Source organism: Conger conger, chromosome 17, assembly GCF_963514075.1.
Source record: "Conger conger chromosome 17, fConCon1.1, whole genome shotgun sequence".
NCBI lineage: Eukaryota > Metazoa > Chordata > Actinopteri > Anguilliformes > Congridae > Conger > Conger conger.
This window is the reverse complement of record NC_083776.1, coordinates 32,780,707-32,802,602: the sequence shown is the minus strand read 5'-3', so window position 1 is coordinate 32,802,602 and position 21,896 is coordinate 32,780,707. Positions and strand designations below refer to the sequence as shown.

General features: G+C 46.4%; 1 protein-coding gene across 1 annotated transcript in view; it reads left to right on the top strand.

Moving 5' to 3' along the window:
* LOC133116947 (syntaxin-binding protein 5-like) overlaps positions 1-21,896 on the top strand; it is a 116,224-nt gene that overhangs the window by 57,873 nt on the left and 36,455 nt on the right. The window contains exons 6-16 of the mRNA XM_061226979.1: positions 5,394-5,457; positions 8,060-8,143; positions 10,044-10,167; positions 10,851-10,929; positions 13,415-13,569; positions 14,920-14,992; positions 17,196-17,343; positions 19,346-19,413; positions 19,864-19,904; positions 20,772-20,986; positions 21,627-21,799. Of these exons, the coding sequence (XP_061082963.1) occupies positions 5,394-5,457; positions 8,060-8,143; positions 10,044-10,167; positions 10,851-10,929; positions 13,415-13,569; positions 14,920-14,992; positions 17,196-17,343; positions 19,346-19,413; positions 19,864-19,904; positions 20,772-20,986; positions 21,627-21,799 (1,224 nt within the window). The remainder of the gene's footprint in view (positions 1-5,393; positions 5,458-8,059; positions 8,144-10,043; positions 10,168-10,850; positions 10,930-13,414; positions 13,570-14,919; positions 14,993-17,195; positions 17,344-19,345; positions 19,414-19,863; positions 19,905-20,771; positions 20,987-21,626; positions 21,800-21,896) is intronic.

The window sequence follows — 21,896 nt, the reverse complement described above, 5'->3', positions numbered from 1 at the left end:
GAGAGGGGCCTCTCTGCGCTGCTGCTTCTGAGAATGTCTGGCCTGTCCACCATTCATTTTTTAGTTCCCTGCTGAAAAAAACAACTCAAGCTGGGTTTTGACCAGTTCAGACCCACTACCAGCTCTACATGGTTTAGCTGGTTGACCAGTTCAGACCCACTACCAGCTCTACATGGTTTAGCTGGTTGACCAGTTCAGACCCACTACCAGCTCTACATGGTTTAGCTGGTTGACCAGTTCAGACCAGCTCCCAGCTTGACAAGGTTTGACCAGTTCAAGCTGATTTGAAACAGCTGGTAGCTGGTTGAACAGCTACCAGCTCAGACAAGCTACCAGCACTAGCTGGTTGACCAGCTCATGCCCTGCTAGACCAGCTTCATGACCAGCTTGGCCATGCTGGTTGACCAGCTCATACCCAACTAGACCGCCTGTGATCAGCTTGACCAGCTCAATTTTCAAGCTGGTCAAGCTGGGATAGCTGGATTTTACAGCAGGGTTTTTTGCCATGGTTTCTGTGGGCTGGTATAGATGAAAACAGATTAATATTGATTTGCTTTGAGGAGCAACATGACCTTACCAGCATTCATGTTAACACAGGATTCTGCCTTTTTTATGAAGATGCATGAGTCACAATGCAGGAAGAAATACCCTGCGTTCTGCAAATGCAGTCTTTTTCTTCTTTTGGCACGATGCCAAAGAGGAAATGTCACTCTCTTGCTAGCTTGCTCTACATGAGCAAATTAAAACAGAAATCGCTTAATATTATTGGGCAATATGGCAAATTTGCTTTGATCAGAATGCCAAAATATTATTTCATCCCACCAATCCTCTTCTGTTACAAGTATCGTGAATCACGAAAGACATACATGTGTTGCACTATTATTGTGAGTCAGCATGTTATGGCAATATTTTTATTTTTATCAGAACACAGTCTAAAACACAGATTTTGAAATGCCCAGTGCAAATATTTATTATGTTGTTTTTGTCCTGAAAAGATAAATACTTAAATAAAAATGTATATTTAGATTATTAGAGTTTGGATTCTATTACTGGGTTCAGCAGAAATAATGTTGAATTGAATGTCTGGGCATGATTTGTAGTAAATATAATAATTATAGCATGCACAAAAAGCAGACCAGCAGATGAATGCACTGTATTCGGATAAGATCAGTGATACACTGAATTCCCGCATCGTTAATTTATTCAGTTCATCTGATGTTACATAACCACATAAGGTAGGGAAAAACTACAAACAGAGCTGAGGCAAAAATAAATCAAACGTGCTTGGCTCTAACGTCTGTGCTTTGAAAAAAGGAATCAGCTTCACAAATCTAATTTGCACTTCAATTGTATTTTTTGTGTTTATAGTAATCCACTGCAATTCCGTGCCATTATGCACAGCATTCTCGTAACACGGATATTGTTTTAGTATAGTGCTGCGCCACCATGTTCATGTTCTACTTTGTATTAGCCTCGCGGGCTATTGTGCGCCGTTAAACCAGTTCACATTTAATGTATGCCCCACTGGGTTGGGTAACTCTTGTTAAACCTCCCGATAGTAGTTCTGTCACACTCATTCGAGTCACTGAAATGGAGAACGGTGTTCTTTTGTCCCCCAAGCATCCTGACCTCTGCAGATGATTAACTGCCTCCAGGATGCCAACTTTATTAAAATTGATGAGGAGCCTTCTCACACCAACACTGCATTAAGTGCATTAATAAAATGCTGACAGTTCAATCATGCTCTCATGACTGAGCTAATGAAGCTCCCAGATGCTGGATGTCTTTCCGGCGCGTTTTATTGCCGCCGTTTTATCACCTTGTGTCATCGAGCTTTTATCACTTTCCTCACTTGCAACCTGTTTGCTGTTTTTTCATGTTTCGTTCATGTCATTTATGACCAGCCTGACACCAGCATGAGTGTGTTTGTTTTCATATGATGCCTCTCTCTTGTCCCAGGCAGTGCCAGGCACCAAAGCACCACTCACACCCATGTAGTGGATGTACTCTACCTACAGTACGTAAAGTATGGTACATCAATTTAAGGACGGTCCACACGTGCGTAAAGTGTAGATTCTCAGCTTTTATCAAAGGTTTTTTTTTTTTTTTTCCTTTTCTCCCAATTTGGTAGCCAATTGTACCCCATCTATTCCCATCACCCTTGTTGCTGTGGTTACATCACGACAGCCTCCTAGCTCAGCGGCCCGGGAGATTTAGGATATTAGACGACGATGCGCCTTCTGTAAGCCGCATCGTCTCGAGTTCCTGCAGCCGTGACTCCGGGGCGAGTGCAGTCAGGGCTCCACTGTAAGCAGCGACCCTACAGCCCCTGCCCAGTCCCTCCCCCCACCCTCAGAGCGCTCCACTGTAAGCAGCGACCCTACAGCCCCTGCCCAGTCCCTCCCCCCACCCTCAGAGCGCTCCACGCGTGCCGGCCAACCTCAGCTTCGGCAGGACCTTAAAGGGTGTTTTTAAATGTTTTCATTTCACCGTGTAAAAACGACAGCAGGTTTTATTTACACTCTCCGTATGTCAGGGGACTGTAACGTTTGGGGCAAATGGCTTTATAGGTGCTTCTGATCACTCAGGTGTATACAGTTTCTTCCCTAGTGCAGGTGGAAGAGAACTTTGAGTATCTAGCCTTAATTCTAGGCCAGGGGTGCACAACTCCAATCCTTGGAGGGCCAGTCTGTGTGCTGGTTTTAGTTTGAACCAATTACTTAAGTTTTAGTTTTCTGTAGTTTGCTCTATAAACTATGCATTTTCACTCCTGTGCTCCACACAGACAGATCTTTAGGATACACTTGGATTATGCGACTGCTCTGTTGCTGGTGCTTACACAAACGGTTGAGCTTATTTTATAATTGAAGTGACCCTTTGCAAAGGGCCTGGTGGGCCAAGGGAGACCTAGGTAGGACTAAAGGTAAAGGTAGGACTTACACACACCGAAGTGATTTTTGTAGGTCACTGTTCAGTATCCAACCTAAATTCCACCACATAGTCTCCTTTCCATTTCATATCTACTCTGTACATGCCTAGAAACGAACAAGGAAGTGGTTCACAGGTCAGTTCAGGGTTGATTGAACAGAAGGCGTGCAAAACAAACTTCCTAAAATCAGAGTGATCCTGGAGCTTCTAGTGTGCAGATAAAACACTCCTTATTGGGTGTTGTTTGTTAATGTACTGCTGACTTTCAAAAGAGATAACTGCTAAAATGAGTATAGTCATGATAATGATAATTATGTGTTTGTGTTCCAAAATCATTATTTACAGGTCAAAGATATCCAATACAGGTCTCTGTTGTGTACATAAGCTTAGCTTTCAGACGATATAGGTCAGATCTCTGCGTGCACTGGAGTGTAATCTCCGTTACCATGACGAGGAGGGTGACCTGCATCGTGCTGCACTGGCAGCGGGAGCAGATTGATGAGTCAGTGAGCACGCAGCAGGGGCTGAGGGCCTTAGAGACTCAGACTAACTAAAGAATTTGAGAGGAAAAAAGACTTTGTGTGTCTGCGAGTGTGGGTGTTTATGCGGGTGAGTTTGCGCGTGGGTGTGTGTTTGGATTTATGTGTCCAAGTAGTGCGCTTGGTTTTGAGTGTGCGTGTATGTGTGGGTGAATGTGCATGGGTATGTGGGGGTGAGTGTGGTGTGTGTGTGTGTGTGTGTGGTGGCCTGGCAGTACTGTATTTAGACCCCCTGATTCTTAGGCACTCTGCCCATCTCCTCTTTGCCCACAGATGGGCTGGTATTTGTCTTTTTTTCCTGATGAGATTTCCGTTCCCCTGTTCAGAATGTTCTCCAAATCCTCAGCGTCTGGTCAGACCACAGGGCATTCGGACTCGAGTCCCTTCGATAATGTCAGCGACCGGAACACCTCCTGTTCAGCAGGACTCTTCAGTGGAATTACACGGCCAGTCGGCCCTCAGGTGTAAGCAGCAGATTGAGCAACGTGGCCCTGTTTCTGGTGCTTAGTTTAGTATTTGATTCCTCCGGAGAGCCTGAGTTCACTGCACGTTCACTGTCATCGGGTATTAGAGAGCCCTCATTACGGCTGCCAGACCCACGAGCACAGTCAGTCATGCTGATCTCCCCTTGAGCCGGAATGGTACCCGCTACAGTTGCCATCTTGGCTCACCAGCTGCCTTGACAGTTTGTAAGACAGTCAGAGGCTCTCTGCGTGCATTCTTGTGAGGCGTTGTGTGTGACGTTTGACGTGTGACGGGTTGTGAGAACTTGCTTCCAGCGCCACCTGATCTAACTCACATAGCTGCAGCTGTTCTCATATCTTAACGGTACAATAGGTAGTTTTGGACTCCTAACGGTCAAGAGTGGAATAGCAGTACATTACATTATTGGCATTTGGCAGACGTTCTTATCCAGAGCGGTAACAAACACCTTCAAATTAAAACACTGTTTATCCCACCCCATCTCTGTGGACACACTGACGTAGAAACACTATTAGCTGTGTATGTTATTGTACAGCTGTACAATGTTTTGGTACAGAGTGTCGGTGTGTCAATTGTATATTTTGAACCCAAATTTAAAGACTATAAACACAGGCACAGTCAACATGTCAGTGAGCCTTTTTCAATGATTAGAAGGGATTTACAATGGTCTTGTAACAATGTTTTAACACAAAAATCATACCTATTGTACCTTTAAAAATAATTATGGCCAGAGCAGGTCGAGGGGAGATCAGGAACCTGAACATTGGCTTTTTACTGTACTTCTAAGGTCCATCAATAACACCCACCTTACGCATTGCATTTATGTCTTCATTTTCCAACATTGATTCTCTAATTGTTTCTGTTTTACATTACTGTTGTTTTCCTTCACCATGAGGTTTAGATTGAGGTGAAATTATTGATATAGATGTGTGTCATCAATGTGCAGTTCTGGTGACTAAATGGCCTTCATAATCTAGTCATACGATGCTGATAATCAACCTATTATTACACACTTATTTGTAAGACCACCTGTGGATTATACATGAGAACATTCAGCTGTATAACATGTTTTTTTTGGTCGTGTGTTTGATCTGGCCCTGATGATCCTGATGAGGTAATGAGTGCGTACGTGTGAGGCCAGCAGGGGGCGCTCTCCCCGTTCTGAGCTGAGGGAGCGCCGGGCCGCGGCTCCTCTCGGTCAGGAGCTTAATTACTTCCTCTTCTCAGGGGGCCACGGAGCTGCACCCGGCCTGTCGTATCCGTCAGACACATCAAACGCGCTCTGGACCCTCGGCCCCTCTCCTTTAATTAGCCCGCTGCCTTAAGACCCCGCGTCGGGGGACAGGATCCGGCTCCTCTGGCTGGGAGCGTGCCATTAGCGTGGTGCTGGAGGGGGGGGGCCGCGGCGTCCAACGCCTCATTTCTCTTTACTGTCCTTCACAGAGCCACCAAAACACACCCCGGGCCCGTGGTCCATCTCAGCGACTGTCCGAAGGACGAAGGCAGGGTGAGTCCTGGGAGATGGAGGGATGGAGGGAGGGAGGAGTGATTTAGGGATGGAGGGAGGGAGGGATGAAGAGGGGGATGGAGAGAGAGAGGGTGCGGAGAGAGAGGAAGGGAGGGAGGGTGTGGAGAGGGAGGGAGGTGTGATTGGGGGATGGAGGGCGGGAGGTGGAACAGGCCTCGACAAGCCTGAAAGTGTGTTGAATTTGCTGTATCACAATGCAGCACTATATCTGTGATATTTGATTCTAGGATTCCTAAACCCTCTCTACACTGGCTGGCTGTAAGCTGGCTGATTTTTGTTTTCACCCTAAATACACTGTGTCATCCACAATATTTTATTGTTTGATTTATGTGCTGATTAACAATGAAAACCTACACACCCTGCATCCCTCCAAGACCAGGGATGTGGATCCTCGCTCTCAGATAAATAATGAGCCATTTTGTATACTCCATTACCCAGAATCCAGTGCCACATTCACAGTTATCCCCTTATTACAGAAGTGCATATTGCGATATCACATAAGTGCTTAATTCCAATATATTTATGTATATTTCATTTCCATAAGGGCTTTCAGAAAAAAATCTATGGGCATGTGAATTAGTGCTTGCATGTGTTGTGCCTCGTGAATGTTGACGCGTTTGAAAGTCAATTTGCGGTTTATCTTGGCGTGTCTTTGCGGTGTGTGAATCAGGCGGCAGGGTTTGCGTAGATGTGTGATCTATGGGGCTGGGGCAGACACAGTGCAGAGGGAGGTACAGTCACGGTGTGGCCTGCCCTAATGTGACAGGAGCCTTCATGTGCTCGTCCTGAGGGATGCTGGGACTTGAGACAGGGGGTTCAGTGTGGTTGTCATGGTATCCCACCTGCTCTCAGCATAGCTCTCTTGTCATCTGCACTTTACCGCTGTCTTTACCGGGCTTGGATTCCCATACTGCTGAGATCCCATCTCCCTTTACATACTGACTGCTCCATCTCTCTCTCTCTCTCTCACTCCCTCTCCATCTCTCTCTCTCTCATACACACACACGGACAAACATACATGGACACGTGCATGCTCAGGCACACACACATATAGGTATACATATGTCTGCAGGTATTCCTACATGTGTCCAGGTTGTGCAGGTCTGGTCCGGTTTAGTCCAGCTGTGAGCAGGTCTGGTCCTGTTTGGGCCATCTGTGCAGGTCTGGTTCTCTTTGGCCCAGCTGTGCAGGTCTGGTTCTGTTTGGGCCAGCTGTGCAGGTCTGGTCCAGTTTAGTCCAGCTGTGAGCAGGTCTAGTTCTGTTTGGCCCAGCTGTGCAGGTCTGGTTCTCTTTGGCCCAGCTGTGCAGGTCTGGTTCTGTTTGGCCTAGCTGTGAGCAGGTCTGGTCCGGTTTAGTCCAGCTGTGCAGGTCTGGTCTTATTGGGCCAGCTGTGCAGGTCTGGTCTTATTGGGCCCAGCAGTGAGCAGGTCTGGTCTTATTGGGCCCAGCAGTGTGCAGGTCTGGTCTTATTGGGCCCAGCTGTGAGCAGGTCTGGTCTTATTGGGCCCAGCTGTGAGCAGGTCTGGTCTTATTGGGCCCAGCTGTGAGCAGGTCTGGTCTTATTGGGCCTAGCTGTGTGCAGGTTCGGCTCTAGTCAGTACAGTGCTTTCTCAAATAAAGTGCGCCAAGGGCACTGTCTGCTGATGTATTCTTCTGATTGTTTAGAGATTGTGGAATGCTATACAATTTCCAAATAATACATTGTTTTTTGCACATCTTGAAAGATACAAAAATATATTAGCAGGTGTGAAATGGATAAAAGGAGAAATGTTGGTTGGTCCCTGAATGTGTCGCACGGAGAGAGGTTTGCTCATTATTGGACCCGAGCACTGTGCTTGGTGTTTGTACATGCATTGATGAGGAAGGAGAGAGAATGCATTCATGTCTCATATTAGCTACAGTGCAGTATTTGGACAGTGGTACACTCTCTGTTCTTTTGCCTCTGTACGCCAGCACATCGGGTTTGAAATGAAGCAATGGATAATGAGGTTAAAATGCAGACTGTCACCTTGGCAGTTTTTTCTTATTTCTCAGCCTCATAATTGGTTCCTTGACTGTCATTGGCACAACTCATGTTAACAAATGCAAATAACAGACTCTAAAGGCAATCAAAACCCTAGAATCAAGACTAGATACTGAAAGATTTCTTATACCTGTCTAATTACCTTCACTCCCCTAAAATGGAGGGACTATAAAGCGGGATGCGATCACCCAATATGGATATAAATACCCTGAAATTAAAGGTAAGTCTTAACCTAATTAAACGTTTCTAACCTAATTATTCATTGTTTCATTTCAGATCCAATGTGCATGAGTGCAGAACGAAAAGAACAGTAACTGAACCACTGTCCAAGTACTTATGGACTGCATTGTATTTGATGCTTCTCTTTTGATCCACTGTGTGAGACATTGGGTTCCCTCTTTAAAAATAACTTTCCATTTCTGAACTCTGCTGTTATATGCGCTCTAGAAGAAACGTCCTATAGAAGTTTGTAATTCATGATTCTAATCTTATAATGCCATTTTGCTTTGCCTCTGGCTGACCTCTCGATGCACCTCTCTGTTTTCTCCTTCTCATCAGCTGCTGATCGGGTTCGAGAGTGGCACGGTGGTGCAGTGGGACCTTCGGGTAAAGAAGGCTGATTTCAGAATCCACTATGATGAGGTGAGTGCGCTGCACTCGCCGTTACATAATGAAATGGCTTGTGCCTTGAGTCTTGAGATTTTTCAGCAAAACCGCTAACCATAATGTGCAGTCGTCTGAAAGAATAGTTTTTGTTCCGAGTGTTTCAGTCCCGAGGTTGAAACCACCTCCTGCCTGTCTGTTTGTGTCACCTCCCACGGTCCGTGTTAAAACGTGGCATTTTCTTCTCTACACTCTCGGCTTCCCGTCGTAACATCATGCGTCGAATCTATGGCTCTGAAGACAATAGCGCGTTTGCGGTGACCTGGAAAGAGAGAAGAGCCCCGCTGCCTCTCTCCTCTCCTTCCAACTCCTTCTATGCATCTCACAGCACATGAAAAGTTTTCAGACTTTTAATTGGACCTCTGCTCATGCATGTGAAGGTTTGAGAGGAGGACTGAGAATAGAAAAGTCTGCTTGAGAAGCAATTAATGCGGTTGCTTAGCACAAAGGGACAGTGTGAGTAACCGAGGGATGCGATTCTTAAAGGATATTTCTATTGTGGGAGTGGGTATCACACAGCTTTTCTCCTCGGTGGTTCTGTACCTCAGTAGAAGCAGGTTGCGTGGGGAGTGCGCTTCAGAATTCTTACTCTGAGAACAACGCAGTTGTGTCAGACAGAAGAGCCAGCGAGTTTTGCAATCGGTCTAGTTCGATTAACTTTCTTATTCTTCTCCAGCTGTTTCTTTCTGACTCGCCAAACTTAACGGCAGCCTTCAAATGCCTTCATCATTCACGGAAATTCATTATGCAGATTTTGTAGGAAGGTGCAACCGTGATTCATCAAAGTAAACACTGAACATATACATAGCGTTGCCTTTTTTCTAATTACATCCATTACTGTTCAGTTCATGCCTTCTTTGAGGTACCAGTAAAAACTGACGGTGTTTTTCATTCCCTCTCCCTCATTAACGACATGAGTCATTTTCTTTAATTGCGTGCACCTGTATGTTCACACTGTACACCTTCTCGCTTAAATGTGCAATTACAAAGGTAAAGATGTAAATGGTATGCTTGCTTCAATTAGTTTCTTCTATTCTAAAGAATATGCTGAATACGTTCACTCTCAATTCAAGCTTTTACCAGTTTTCAGTTTGTTTTACTGACAAACACGTTTCATCAGTGTATACACAAGGTGTTCACTCCTCACAAGTGATATCGAGATGAAAATATTTAAAATCAGAGAATGGGGTTTACATGTACAGCTTAAGGAGTTCTTAGGAGCACAAAACAATAACTTTCTAACGAGTTACCTGCACATTTGTGCCGTGCAAAGGCTTCCACTTCACTTTCTGTCGGCCCTGCAGTATTCTGCAGAAGTCAAACATTCGTATTTGATTTATTATGTGATTGCTAATTAAAGGGGCATGGTCAACAATAATACCATAGCAATTGGCATTCTGGATTATAATATAGCACCAGAAACCAACTGGAACCTGCAGTAGCTAATAAGCATAGGGGATGGAAGGAATGCCAAGCTGAGTATCTTTGTTACTTCATGCAGTCTGTGGTAGGGAGTACAGACATACTGCTGGAGTTGAGTATCTTTGTTGCTTCATGCAGTCTGGTAGAGAGTACAGACAGACTGCTGGAGTTGAGTATCTTTGTTGCTTCATGCAGTCTGGTAGAGAGTACAGACAGACTGCAGGAGTTGAGTGTCTTTGTTGCTTCATGCAGTCTGGTAGAGAGTACAGACAGACTGCAGGAGTTGAGTATCTCTGTTACTTCATGCAGTCTGTGGTAGAGAGTACAGACAGAGTGCAGGAGTTGAGTATCTTTGTTCCTTCATGCAGTCTGGTAGAGAGTACAGACAGACTGCTGGAGTTGAGTATCTGGTCACTCTGTCCATTGGTTCGGTCTGTTTGCCCTGTGGCTGCTGCAGGCCATCCACTCGGTGAGCTGGCACCACGAGGGGAAGCAGTTCATGTGCAGCCACTCCGACGGCAGCCTGACCACCTGGAGTCTGCGCAACACCGCCAAGCCCTTCCAGCTCACCTTCCCCCACGGTGAGCCCTCCGGCCTGTCGCCCCCTCCAGGGGAACCAGGGAGACGTTCGGCTCTTACACCACAGCTCAGGTCCCACCACGTGAAGGCAGCCGGGTGGAATGCGTACACGCTTTGTGCATTTTGGGACGAATGAGGTGGAAATGCAGCTCTGCAGTTTTACGGAGGAGTAACTGAGAGACATTAAGCACCAGGGAGTCATTAGGCCATCTGTCCCATCTGCAGCAGAATCACTCTGCAGCAGTAACACTGACCAGCAGTGAGGGACAGTCCGGGCTGTAGTCAATGCATGGAGACGCTGAGGAAGATAGAACACAGTCCAAAATCAAAACTATAAATTTAAATAAAAAAATGAATAATATATGTTTTCAAAATCCCTATATTCTCTCCCTATCTCTCTCTCTCTCTCTCTCTCTCTCTGTCTGTCTCTCTCTCTCTCTCTCTCTCTCTCTTTCTCTTTCTCTGTCCCTCACGCTCACTCTCTTGCTTTCACTCTCTCTCTTTTAATGATCATAGCGCATATCCAACTAATTTACCTGGACTCGATCCAGTCCGCTGACATGCTCTGACAGTTTGAGAAACCAATACATTTAAATAATGCATCTTGCTGGTGATGCAGTAAAGAAGGAACTGTTTGGAGAGTTAAAAACACGGCTGTTTCCCTCTTCCCTGTGGGCGGTAACAGGGAAAGCTCAGAGAGACGGGAAGAAGTCGGAGTCCTGCAAGCCCATCCTGAAGGTGGAGTACAAAACCACGAGAAGCAGGTGAGCGCTGTCCCTGTCCCATCAGTGATGAGGGCTCACGTGTGGCCCTAGCAGCAGAGCAGAGAGCTCATCAATCGTCCCTAACACAGGAGCACATGACCTGGCCTCTGTCCCTAACACAGGAGCACAGACATCACCAGGCCTCTGTCCCTAACACAGGAGCACATGACCTGGCCTCTGTCCCTAACACAGGAGCACAGACATCACCAGGCCTCTGTCCCTAACACAGGAGCACAGACATCACCAGGCCTCTGTCCCTAACACAGGAGCACAGACATCACCAGGCCTCTGTCCCTAACACAGGAGCACAGACATCACCAGGCCTCTGTCCCTAACACAGGAGCACAGACATCACCAGGCCTCTGTCCCTAACACAGGAGCACAGACATCACCAGGCCTCTGTCCCTAACACAGGAGCACAGACATCACCAGGCCTCTGTCCCTAACACAGGAGCACAGACATCACCAGGCCTCTGTCCCTAACACAGGAGCACAGACATCACCTGGCCTCTGTCCCTAACACAGGAGCACAGACATCACCAGGCCTCTGTCCCTAACACAGGAGCACAGACATCACCAGGCCTCTGTCCCTAACACAGGAGCACAGACATCACCAGGCCTCTGTCCCTAACACAGGAGCACAGACATCACCAGGCCTCTGTCCCTAACACAGGAGCACAGACATCACCAGGCCTCTGTCCCTAACACAGGTGCACAGAGGTGTAATCAGTAGGGGTTTAATGATACATTGATCCAGATCAACTTATTGGTTCATAATCCCACAATAAAATCAAATTGATACAACATACAAATATCTACAGCATTATGGTTCAATGGCAAATATGTATTGACATGCCCATAATCATCCAGGAGTTTCAGAATGCTCTCTAGCCAACATTGCTTTAGTTTCTGATTCAACCTCTTCATCACTTGCGCTAGTGCGTGTTTTTCTCCTGTCAAATGTGATGTAAATAAGTTTTTGACTCGCAGCCATTGGTTGTATGTGTATGGTACATTGTAGCAGGATTGCGTTAGCTGGATCATAAGAAAATGATTGTTTAAAATATTGGTTTATTGACGTTTCCGAATTTATCTATCGTTTCTTACTATATCGGAAATATTGTGATATTGCCAAATATCAAGCCTTTGCCATCATATCCTATCGTGGTGAAGCCTGAGGTTTTCACCAGGTGCATCCAGTAATCAGACATACCATGACCCTGAACCAGGAGCTGGGTGGACTCCAGATTTACAGAAATATCACTGGCCTGAAATGGCAGGTCACTGGGGTACATCACCAATTAGGGGCCTCAATTAAGTGCACCGCATCTGAGGGGAAACTGTCTCTGTGTTTCAACAGTGAGTGATGTGGCTTATAAGGGACTGTGTGTAAATACTGTCTGTGTTTCAACACTGAGTGATGTGGCTTATAAGGGACTGTGTGTAAATACTGTCTGTGTTTCTACAGTGTGTGATGTGGCTTATAAGACGCTGTGTGTAAACGCTGTCTGTGTTTCAACAGTGAGTGATGTAGCTTATAAGAGACTGTGTGTAAATGCTGTCTGTGTTTCAAAAGTGAGTGATGTGGCTTATAAGAGGCAGTAAAGTAAACACTGTCTTAACAGAGAGTGATGTGTTTTATAACTGTCTCTCTGTGTGCGAAGGCTCTCTCTTTTACAATAACAGTGAGTGATGTGTAAGAGTCTGTGTTGAAATGCTGTCTTTGTGTTTTAACAGCGAGTGGTGTGGTTTATTAGAGTCTGCGTTTAAACGCTGTCTCTGTGTTTTAGCTTTGAATGGTGTGGTTTATGAGAACCTGTGTTTAACCTGTCACTGTGCTCTCCTAGTCAGTTATGTGGTTCCTTGATGTGTCTTTTTTTATAGCCCTATCACTGTGTTTAGGCTCTGAGTGATGGGGTTTTTAAGTGTCTGTGTTTAATCCCTGTCACTGTGCCTTAGCAGTGAGTGATTCCGTTTATTCTAGTCTGTGTTTTAGCCCCATGACTGTGCTTCAGCAGCAAGTGATTCAGTTTATTCCAGTCTATGTTCTTAGCAGTGAAGGATTCTGTTTATATGACTCTGTCTCAGCCCCATGACTGTGTTTTAGCAGGGAGTGATTCATTTTTTATGACTCTATGTCTCAGCCTCATGACTGTGTTTTAGCAGTGAGTGATTCTGTTTATATGACTCTGTCTCTGCCCCATGACTGTGTTTTAGCAGGGAGTGATTCTGTTTATATGACTCTGTCTCTGCCCCATGACTGTGTTTTAGCAGGGAGTGATTCATTTTTTATGACTCTATGTCTCAGCCTCATGACTGTGTTTTCGCAGTGAGTGATTCCATTGATACCAGTCTAGTGTATGTTTTTTAGCTAGCTAGTGATTCTCTTCATACAAGTCTCTGTCTCTGCCCCATGACTGTGTTTTAGCAGTGAGTGATTCAGTTTATATGACTCTGATTCAGCCCCGTGACTGTGTTTTCACAGCGAGCCCTTTGTGATATTCTCTGGGGGACTGTCCTATGATCAGGCGGGCAGGAGGCCCACCTTGACCATCATGCACGGCAAGTCCGTCACTGTGCTGGAGATGGACCACCCCATTGTGGACTTCCTGGTCCTCTGTGAGACGCCATACCCCAACGGTGAGGGTGATTTCACGGTACCGTGCGGACGCAGGGCAGGTGCAACAGTTTAGCCAGTTAATTGTTTTTGTCATCGCTGTACTTGACAAGGGTGGCACAGATGGTGCAGTGGGTAGCACTGCCGCCTCACAGCAAGGAGGTCCTGGGTTCGAATCCCCGTCGGCCGGGGCCTCTCCGTGTGGAGTTTGCATGTTCTCCCCGTGTCTGTGTGGGTTTCCTCCGGGTACTCCGGTTTCCTCCCACAGTCCAAAGACATGCAGGTTAGGCTGATTGGAGAGTCTAAATTGCCCGTAGGTATGAGTGTGTGAGTGAATGGTGTGTGTGCCCTGCGATGGACTGGCGACCTGTCCAGGGTGTATTCCTACCTTTCTCCCAATGTATGCTGGGATAGGCTCCAGCCCCCTGCGACCCTGTTCAGGATAAGCGGGTTAGGATAATGAATGAATGAATTAATGTATCTGACAATTTTCTGTGCAAAAAATAACATTCAAATAGTCATATTAAGTAGAAATGTTGAATGCAGGCCAGAGTGTGTGGGTGAAGTCAAACTGATATTTCCCTGAGAGAAAGAACAACCAAGAGAAAACAAAATAAAGGAGGAAATAATATTCCAAGCAATCATTATCATATTTCCTGTTTGCTTTGAAAATTATTTTTTACTAAAGCTGGGTAATAGTAAGACTTTATTGGTACCTGTCACTGTTATATAGAGGATAAAGAATTTCACTTTCATATTCTTAACTTTGTGGTACTTTACCTGCATTTGGCACACACCCTTATCCAGAGTGCAATGCAAACACAAGTGCGTCTGTTCTTGGAAATGGCTCTTCCTGATGTCCAAAGGAAGGTCTGTACTTCGAGCTGCACTCCTAAAATACTAACATAGTGTACATAGCCATCTGCTAATTATCAAATGGGAACTGGAATCATTGATTTAATTTATTTCATTGAAATACTGGAAATTCAAGGATATGACTATTTGAATGGATTGACCATTTTAACTCACATCCACATGCTCAGGTGAAGTAAATAATGATGGAAAAGCAGATTGAAAAGTTTGTTGAACCCCACAGTTTTTTGTTTGCATAAAACAACAGCACATTTGTTCTAAGCAAGACTTCATGATTAGCATATTAGCATAATTAATGCAGTGCATATTTGATTGGATGCAAACAAAGGGCAGCCCTAATCCTGCAGCGCTTGCGATGGTTCTGGTTTTTGTTTCATCTGAACATGTCTGGAGGATTGCTTTGAAATGTAAATTTGAAATGTACCTGAATGAAGAAAAAAACACAAAGTGTGTATAAGTTATTGAATTTATTGGATATGTCATTATTTTGGGGTCTGCAGAGGTCCAGGAGCCATACGCTGTGGCTGTCCTCCTGGAGAAAGACTTCATCGTTGTGGACCTCACTCAGAGCAAGTGAGTGCACTGACAAAGAAAATGAGTTACTCAGCTCGACTCACTGTCTGCACTTCCAAAATAACTGTCTGAGCAAGAGTCACAGAATGGCCATGTCAAGACCCCTGTGAGTACAGAGACTGTATAGACTTATATTATATGGCTTATATTATAAAAGTATAGTATATACTTATATGGTTATATTAGATTACTGGGCGTATAGACACTGCGTGGAGTTTGGCTAGTATTAGATCACTGTGAGTACAGAGACTGGGTTCAGTATGGTTAGTAGTGGATCTCTGTGAGTCTAGAGGCTATGTTGAGGGTGGTTAGTAGTGGATCTCTGTGAGTCTAGAGGCTATGTTGCGGGTGGTTATTAGTGGATCTCTGTGAGTCTAGAGACTATGTTGAGGGTGGTTATTAGTGGATCTCTGTGAGTCTAGAGACTATGTTGAGGGTGGTTAATAGTGGATCTCTGTGAGTCTAGAGGCTATGTTGAGGGTGGTTAATAGTGGATCTCTGTAAGTCTAGAGGCTATGTTGAGGGTGGTTAATAGTGGATCTCTGTGAGTCTAGAGGCTATGTTGAGGGTGGTTAATAGTGGGTCTCTGTGAGTCTAGAGGCTATGTTGAGGGTGGTTAATAGTGGATCTCTGTGAGTCTAGAGGCTATGTTGAGGGTGGTTAATAGTGGATCTCTGTGAGTCTCGAGGCTATGTTGAGGGTGGTTAATAGTGGATCTCTGTGAGTCTAGAGGCTATGTTGAGGGTGGTTAATAGTGGATCTCTGTGAGTCTAGAGTGTGGAGTGGTGCCGATGTTGAGCAGGCCTGTGGAGAGCTGACCCTGCCCTCAGTGACTGTGTCCAGTGAGGCGTCTCTGGGCTGTTGGGATGGTTGGGAGTGTCTCTGAGCTCTGAGAAATAGCGGCTGCACGTTTCCTCAGGGTGAGGACAGCAGTGCATTACTGTCACATTCTCAAAGCTGCTTCTCTCCCCGCTAGCTTTTCCGTGAACTTCCTCTTTCCCTCTTTCTCTCTTCCTCTCCTCCTTTCTCTCTCTCTCTCTCGGGACTTCATATGCCAGCAAATGCTTTTAGCTACTAAGGCTTTCTGCACCAAAACAATCTTTAAATGTTTCTAAAAGCACAGAGACAAATGTGCACAAACACACAGGCATACACACACGCACAAGCACACACAGGCACACACCCACACACACGCACACACACAGATTCCATAAAGCCGAACATTCTCAGCAGCGCTGCGTGTCGCCCCTGGAGGTTCCGGCTCCTTCCGTCTCGGTGACTCAGAACATCCTCACCTCCTCACGCTCTCCTCGGGGCTGATTCACCTGCTGAACGGGGCACCTGTGAGGGGAGACGACCTCATCCGTGAAGCGCACACCCTCGCACCGTGTTGGGCGCAAAGCCCCTCATAGGGAGAGGCTAAGCACCCCGGGTGGATTCATGTGTCAGTCAGAGCCCTTGAAGGCGGACGACGGGAGAAAACGCCCACACGGCCTGGGGGCTCTCAGTGATGATCGGCTCAATCCCACGCGCAATATCCGCCCGCTGAAAACGCAGCCGAACAGCCTCTCTCTCCCCGGCTGATCGAGAGAAATATCTTTCATTTAACATTTGATTAATAATATGCGCAAGCTGGTGACACATGTTGTGTAAACAGATTTGCTGTTCGTTTATGAGTGGTTTAAAGCAATTAGAGAAACGGCAAATATTGTCATCGAGGTGGCAAATCCTATGAACACAAGAAACATATGTGACAATTTGATAATTGTAAATACAAAAATAAGATTTATATAATGAGCTGGAAACGTGCAAGGAAATACCTTGTTTCATGTCAAGGTGTTACCTTATTAGCTTGATTATCCGTTTGCTTAGTCAGAGATTACTTTTATATTGCACCTTTAAAACTAGGATTTCAAATTGCTTTACAGTCAAGTGCATGACTCAAGGGTGGATGATTCAGTCTCCAGCAGTGCGTAGCAGCATCCTGGGTGCATCCATTTTGATCCACGATATCAGTTGTGGTGGGTGAAGAGGGGATTAATAAACCAATTAAACTGGGTCCAGATATGAAGTATTCAGTAGAAATATTTGGATGTGACTGCAGATTGAAATTCTGCCAAATAGTCCTGTGGTATTGTAGTTTTCATGGCTCATATTCTACTTTGTAAAAGCGCTGCTGTTACTTTGGGCCTTCTCCCTGCAGTTTCCCCATCTTTGAGAATCCCTACCCCATGGACATCCACGAGTCTCCGGTCACCTGCACCGCCTACTTCGCTGACTGCCCACCTGACCTCATACCCGTCCTCTACTCCATAGGAGCCAAACACAAAAAACATGGCTACAGCCAAAAGGTAAGCACGAGTCATGCACACTCTCAGGTAAATACATAAACAGATAAATACAGGGGCGGCCTGTAGCGTAGTGGTTAAGGTAAATGACTGGGACAGGGAAGGTTGGTGGTTCGAATCCCAGTGTAGGTACAATAAGATCTGCACAGCCGTTGGGCCCTTGAGCAAGGCCCTTAACCCTGCATTGCTCCAGGGGAGGATTGTCTCCTGCTTAGTCTAATCAACTGTATGTCGCTCTGGATAAGAGCGTCTGCCAAATGCCGATAATGTAAAATGTTAAAATAGTTGTATTTATATAGTGTTTTTCTCACACTCAAGGCACTTTACAGAGATGAGGGGGAAACTCCTCAACCTCAACCACCGCCTGGGTGATGCAAAGGCAGCTATTTTGCACCAGAAAACTCACCATGCATCAGCTGAGGTGGAGAGGGAGAGAAATTTCTTTAGCCAATTAAATCAGGGGATGATTAGGTGACAGGTTGAAAAGGCAGGTTTGGGAACCTAGCCAGAACACACTCAGTCAGTTTCCTTATAAGGTAAAAATGTGTGCGCAATCACAAACTGCCAGGTTGTCTCCTCTCTCCCTGGACTCGGTACAATATTCTCAGTTGGACTTTGAAGGCTCACATGCAGAGGTTAAGCATTGCGTTGGGCACCGTGCATCTTTAATGGCAGTGATGCACGGATGTACGATGTCATGTTTAATCCCTGTGAACAGAAGAGTAGCGCGGAGGATGTCATTGTGTCTGTACGCAAGCTAGTCCCTCGATGCCAGCGAACGACCTCCGACGAGCCTCCTGTTATGGAACTAGACTTGTGAATCCCGTTTAACCCTCATTGGCTGGTGGGCGAGATTCCAAAGACCGTCATCAAGCTGGACGTTGTTCTGAGCCGTCTCCAGGGCGAGGCGCGGGCGTGGCTCCCTCTGTTCGAGCGCGTGTCTCCCTCCCTCCTTCAGCTCTGCCAGGGTGGCCGAATCCAAGCACATTACTCACCCACTCAGTCTGCTTCCTCCCGCGTTGCTTTGGCCCACTGATATATTTCTCAGCTTTTCGCGCCTTATTCCCCTTATGGGAGAGCCGGTTAATTATTTACTCGGATCCAGGTGCTTTCTCCTGTGCCCGTAGGGAGGAGTGAGATTATGCTGAGGTGTGTGTTTCTTAGACAAAGATGGTGGGACTACCGAGCAGGAAACACACGGTGATAACTTACTGCGCTTTACGTTTGGACTGTGTCATTTATTTCACGTACTCTAGAACCTCACAGTGCTATGAAAATTAACACAGTGCATTCTTTTCATAAATAAAATAAAACCCTTGTGAATAAGGTGCAAAGTGAAATAAATGAAGCTAAAAAGAGAAAATAATAAGAAACCACATGAGATCAGTGCAGTTTGCCTGTACGGGCCCCTTGCGGTTGAATTAACTTCTTGTGGAGATCTGGACAGCACAATCACTGGCCATCTTCTGTAACAGACTGAAAACTCTCTTCAGAATTCATCTTCACTACCTTGCCATCCACACCCCGTCTTTTACCTCCAGTCCTGGAGAGCAGCTGTATCTGCACATAGGGAGGCATTAGATGAAGAAAAACAAAGATTGCAACTATTTTCTTGTGGGAAAAAATGTTGAATTCGTATTTTGACCGCAGTTGTACCATTGACTTTACATTGAAAATGGGTCTGACTGACGTATACCAACCGTTAGTGAGTACCGTCCTTCAGCATGGCCAGGAAACGGCATAGGTTTTGCAGCAAGTAGTATTAGTTATATTATTGCATGAATTTATAATGACTATGTCATGGTTCTGGGTTCATAAAGTACCTACATTGGTACTTTAACCAATGTTGCACGCACATGGTCTCTGATTTAAGAGTGTTTTAGTTTGGTCTCTCTTACTTCCTCATATTACTCATATGGAGGCACCTGTGTTATCACATGACATGCTGCTCTGGATACAAGCATGCTCTGCATAAATGTTGTTTTGTTCTGCTCTGATTGGTCAGGAATGGCCGGTGGGCGGAGGAACGTGGACGCTGGGAACTCAGACGTACCCAGAGATCATCATCACAGGGTGAGCGTGTCGCATGCATGAATTCTGTCACAGAATGTTCCATTTATTCATCAACTGCACTTCACAAATATCATGATCATTCTTCTTCTTCTTGTACATCTTATTTCTTGCTATTGATAGCATGCTGTCCTGAGCATCCATAGTCCGGTCTGTATAATGCAGATTCTACACACATCACTGAAACTGTGTGAAACAGGGATGTGTGTGTTTTGATTAACTGTAGTTGATGGGAGGTGTGTGTATGTGTGTGTGTGTGTTTGTTCAGAACACAGTGTAGCTCATATCCCTATTAAATGAGTAGCTCTATTACTCCCAACAGGCAGCGTCATAGGTCATAGGTAACAGGTCATATTCCCAGAATCCCCAGAATGGAGGGCAGTGTCATGTTCTTGCCGTGTTGTCATATTTCACTGAGAACTTCCTGCCTGATATTCCTCTTTCTCCTCACAGACATGCAGATGGTTCCATAAAGTTTTGGGACGCTACTGCCAGTAAGTACACAAGGCCATTCTCACCTTGCCATGTGGACATCACAGCAATATAGCGGCAGTTATGCTAGCATTACCTATGCTAATCACACCTGCTCGCCTGCTAGCTCTTACACATCCCATACTACACAGAAATAGACTATGATCTCATGGCAGCCTCTAAGCCCACAGGTGTGCAGATCACAAGAATTGGATGAAGGTAAATAATATTAACGGTAAAGATGACTCATAAGGGTGAATATGGTGAAACGTTTTAATCTGCAGCCTCATCCCAGGCGTACAGAATAGGCCTAGTTACAGGCTAAAGATTATTGTTTTAGGTCTTGTTTGCCTTAGATATTGTATTGTGGGGCGGCCTGTAGCATAGTGGTTAAGGTAAATGTCTGGGACCCGCAAGGTCCGAATCCCCGGTGTAGCCACAATAAGATCCACACAGCCGTTGGGTCCTTGAGCAACCCTTAACCCTGCATTGCTCCAGGGGAGGATTGTCTCCTGCATAGTCTAATCAACTGTACGTCGCTCTGGCCAAATGCCGTTAATGTAATGTAATGCATTGTTGTACTCCGGGTATTCTAGCTGCCAACTGTGGTATGCTAGTTCGTAAGTTAATGTATTCTTCCAATTGTATCTGTATGGTCATGCTCGGACTTGGAACCGTACTGTCCTCTAGGGTCCTCTTCACACTTGTTCCTATGTTTGGTCTGCACTTTGTCGTACGTCGCTCTGGATAAGAGCGTCTGCTAAATGCCATGTAATGTAATGTAACGTAGTCTCAGCACTGTGGTGAAGACCCAGAGGTCTCCACCCGTCTGAATGACAGGCGCCCTACGGAGGTTCCCACGATCACTCCATGGCCGTGTCTCTCCCCAGTCACGCTGCAGATGCTGTACAAGCTGAAGAGCTCCAAGGTGTTTGAGAAGCTGAAGGCGGGGGAGGGGCGGGGGGCGGAGCTGGTGGAGGAGGACCCGTACGCCGTGCAGATGGTGCGGTGGTGCCCGCAGAGCCGCGTCTTCTGCGTGGCGGGAATCTCCGCCCACATCATCCTGTACCGCTTCAGCCGCCACGACGCCACCACGGAGATCACGGTGAGGGTCCGTCACGCTGACCCCAGCCACGGGGAGGCGCTGTGGAGTCAGGGATATCGCTGAGTAACAGCAGGAACCTGCAGGCTCCACCACTGTAGGATCTGACCTCAGTCTCTGTGCATGCTAGTGGTATCTAACCTGATTGTCTCTGTACCTGTGTACACACCTGAGTCTATGTGACCTGGATGTCACCTGACCATATCTCTGCTCAGTCTCTGGAGGTGTGGCTGGTCTGTGGACCCGTACTGACTGTGTGTTCTCCAGTCTCTGGAGGTGTGGCTGGTCTGTGGACCCGTATTGACTGTGTGTTCTCCAGTCTCTGGAGGTGTGGCTGGTCTGTGTACGTGTACTGACCATGTGTTCTCCACAGTCTCTGGAGGTGTGGCTGGTCTGTGTACGTGTACTGACCATGTGTTCTGCACAGTCTCTGGAGGTGTGGCTGGTCTGTGTACGTGTACTGACCGTGTGTTCTCCACAGTCTCTGGAGGTGCGGCTGGTCTGTGTACGTGTACTGACCGTGTGTTCTCCACAGTCTCTAGAGGTGCGGCTGGTCTGTGTACATGTACTGACCGTGTGTTCTCCACAGTCTCTGGAGGTGTGGCTGGTCTGTGTACGTGTACTGACCGTGTGTTCTCCACAGTCTCTGGAGGTGCGGCTGCAGTGTGAGGTAGAGGACGTCCTCTCCCCGTCAGAGACAGAGGCCACCCCCACCCCCACCCCCTCAGAGCCGAGCCCGCACTCACCCCAGCACCCCCCCGCCAGCCCAAACCACACCCCGCCCGAGGCCCCGCGGGACAGCGTGCCCTGCCTCAGGTACTGAGGGGCCAGTGGGCTTTCATGCCCCGTTACACTGCCTCTCTCTCATTGGCTCTAATGTGAGCACTGCCATGTCTGCCTGTGAGGGTCTACC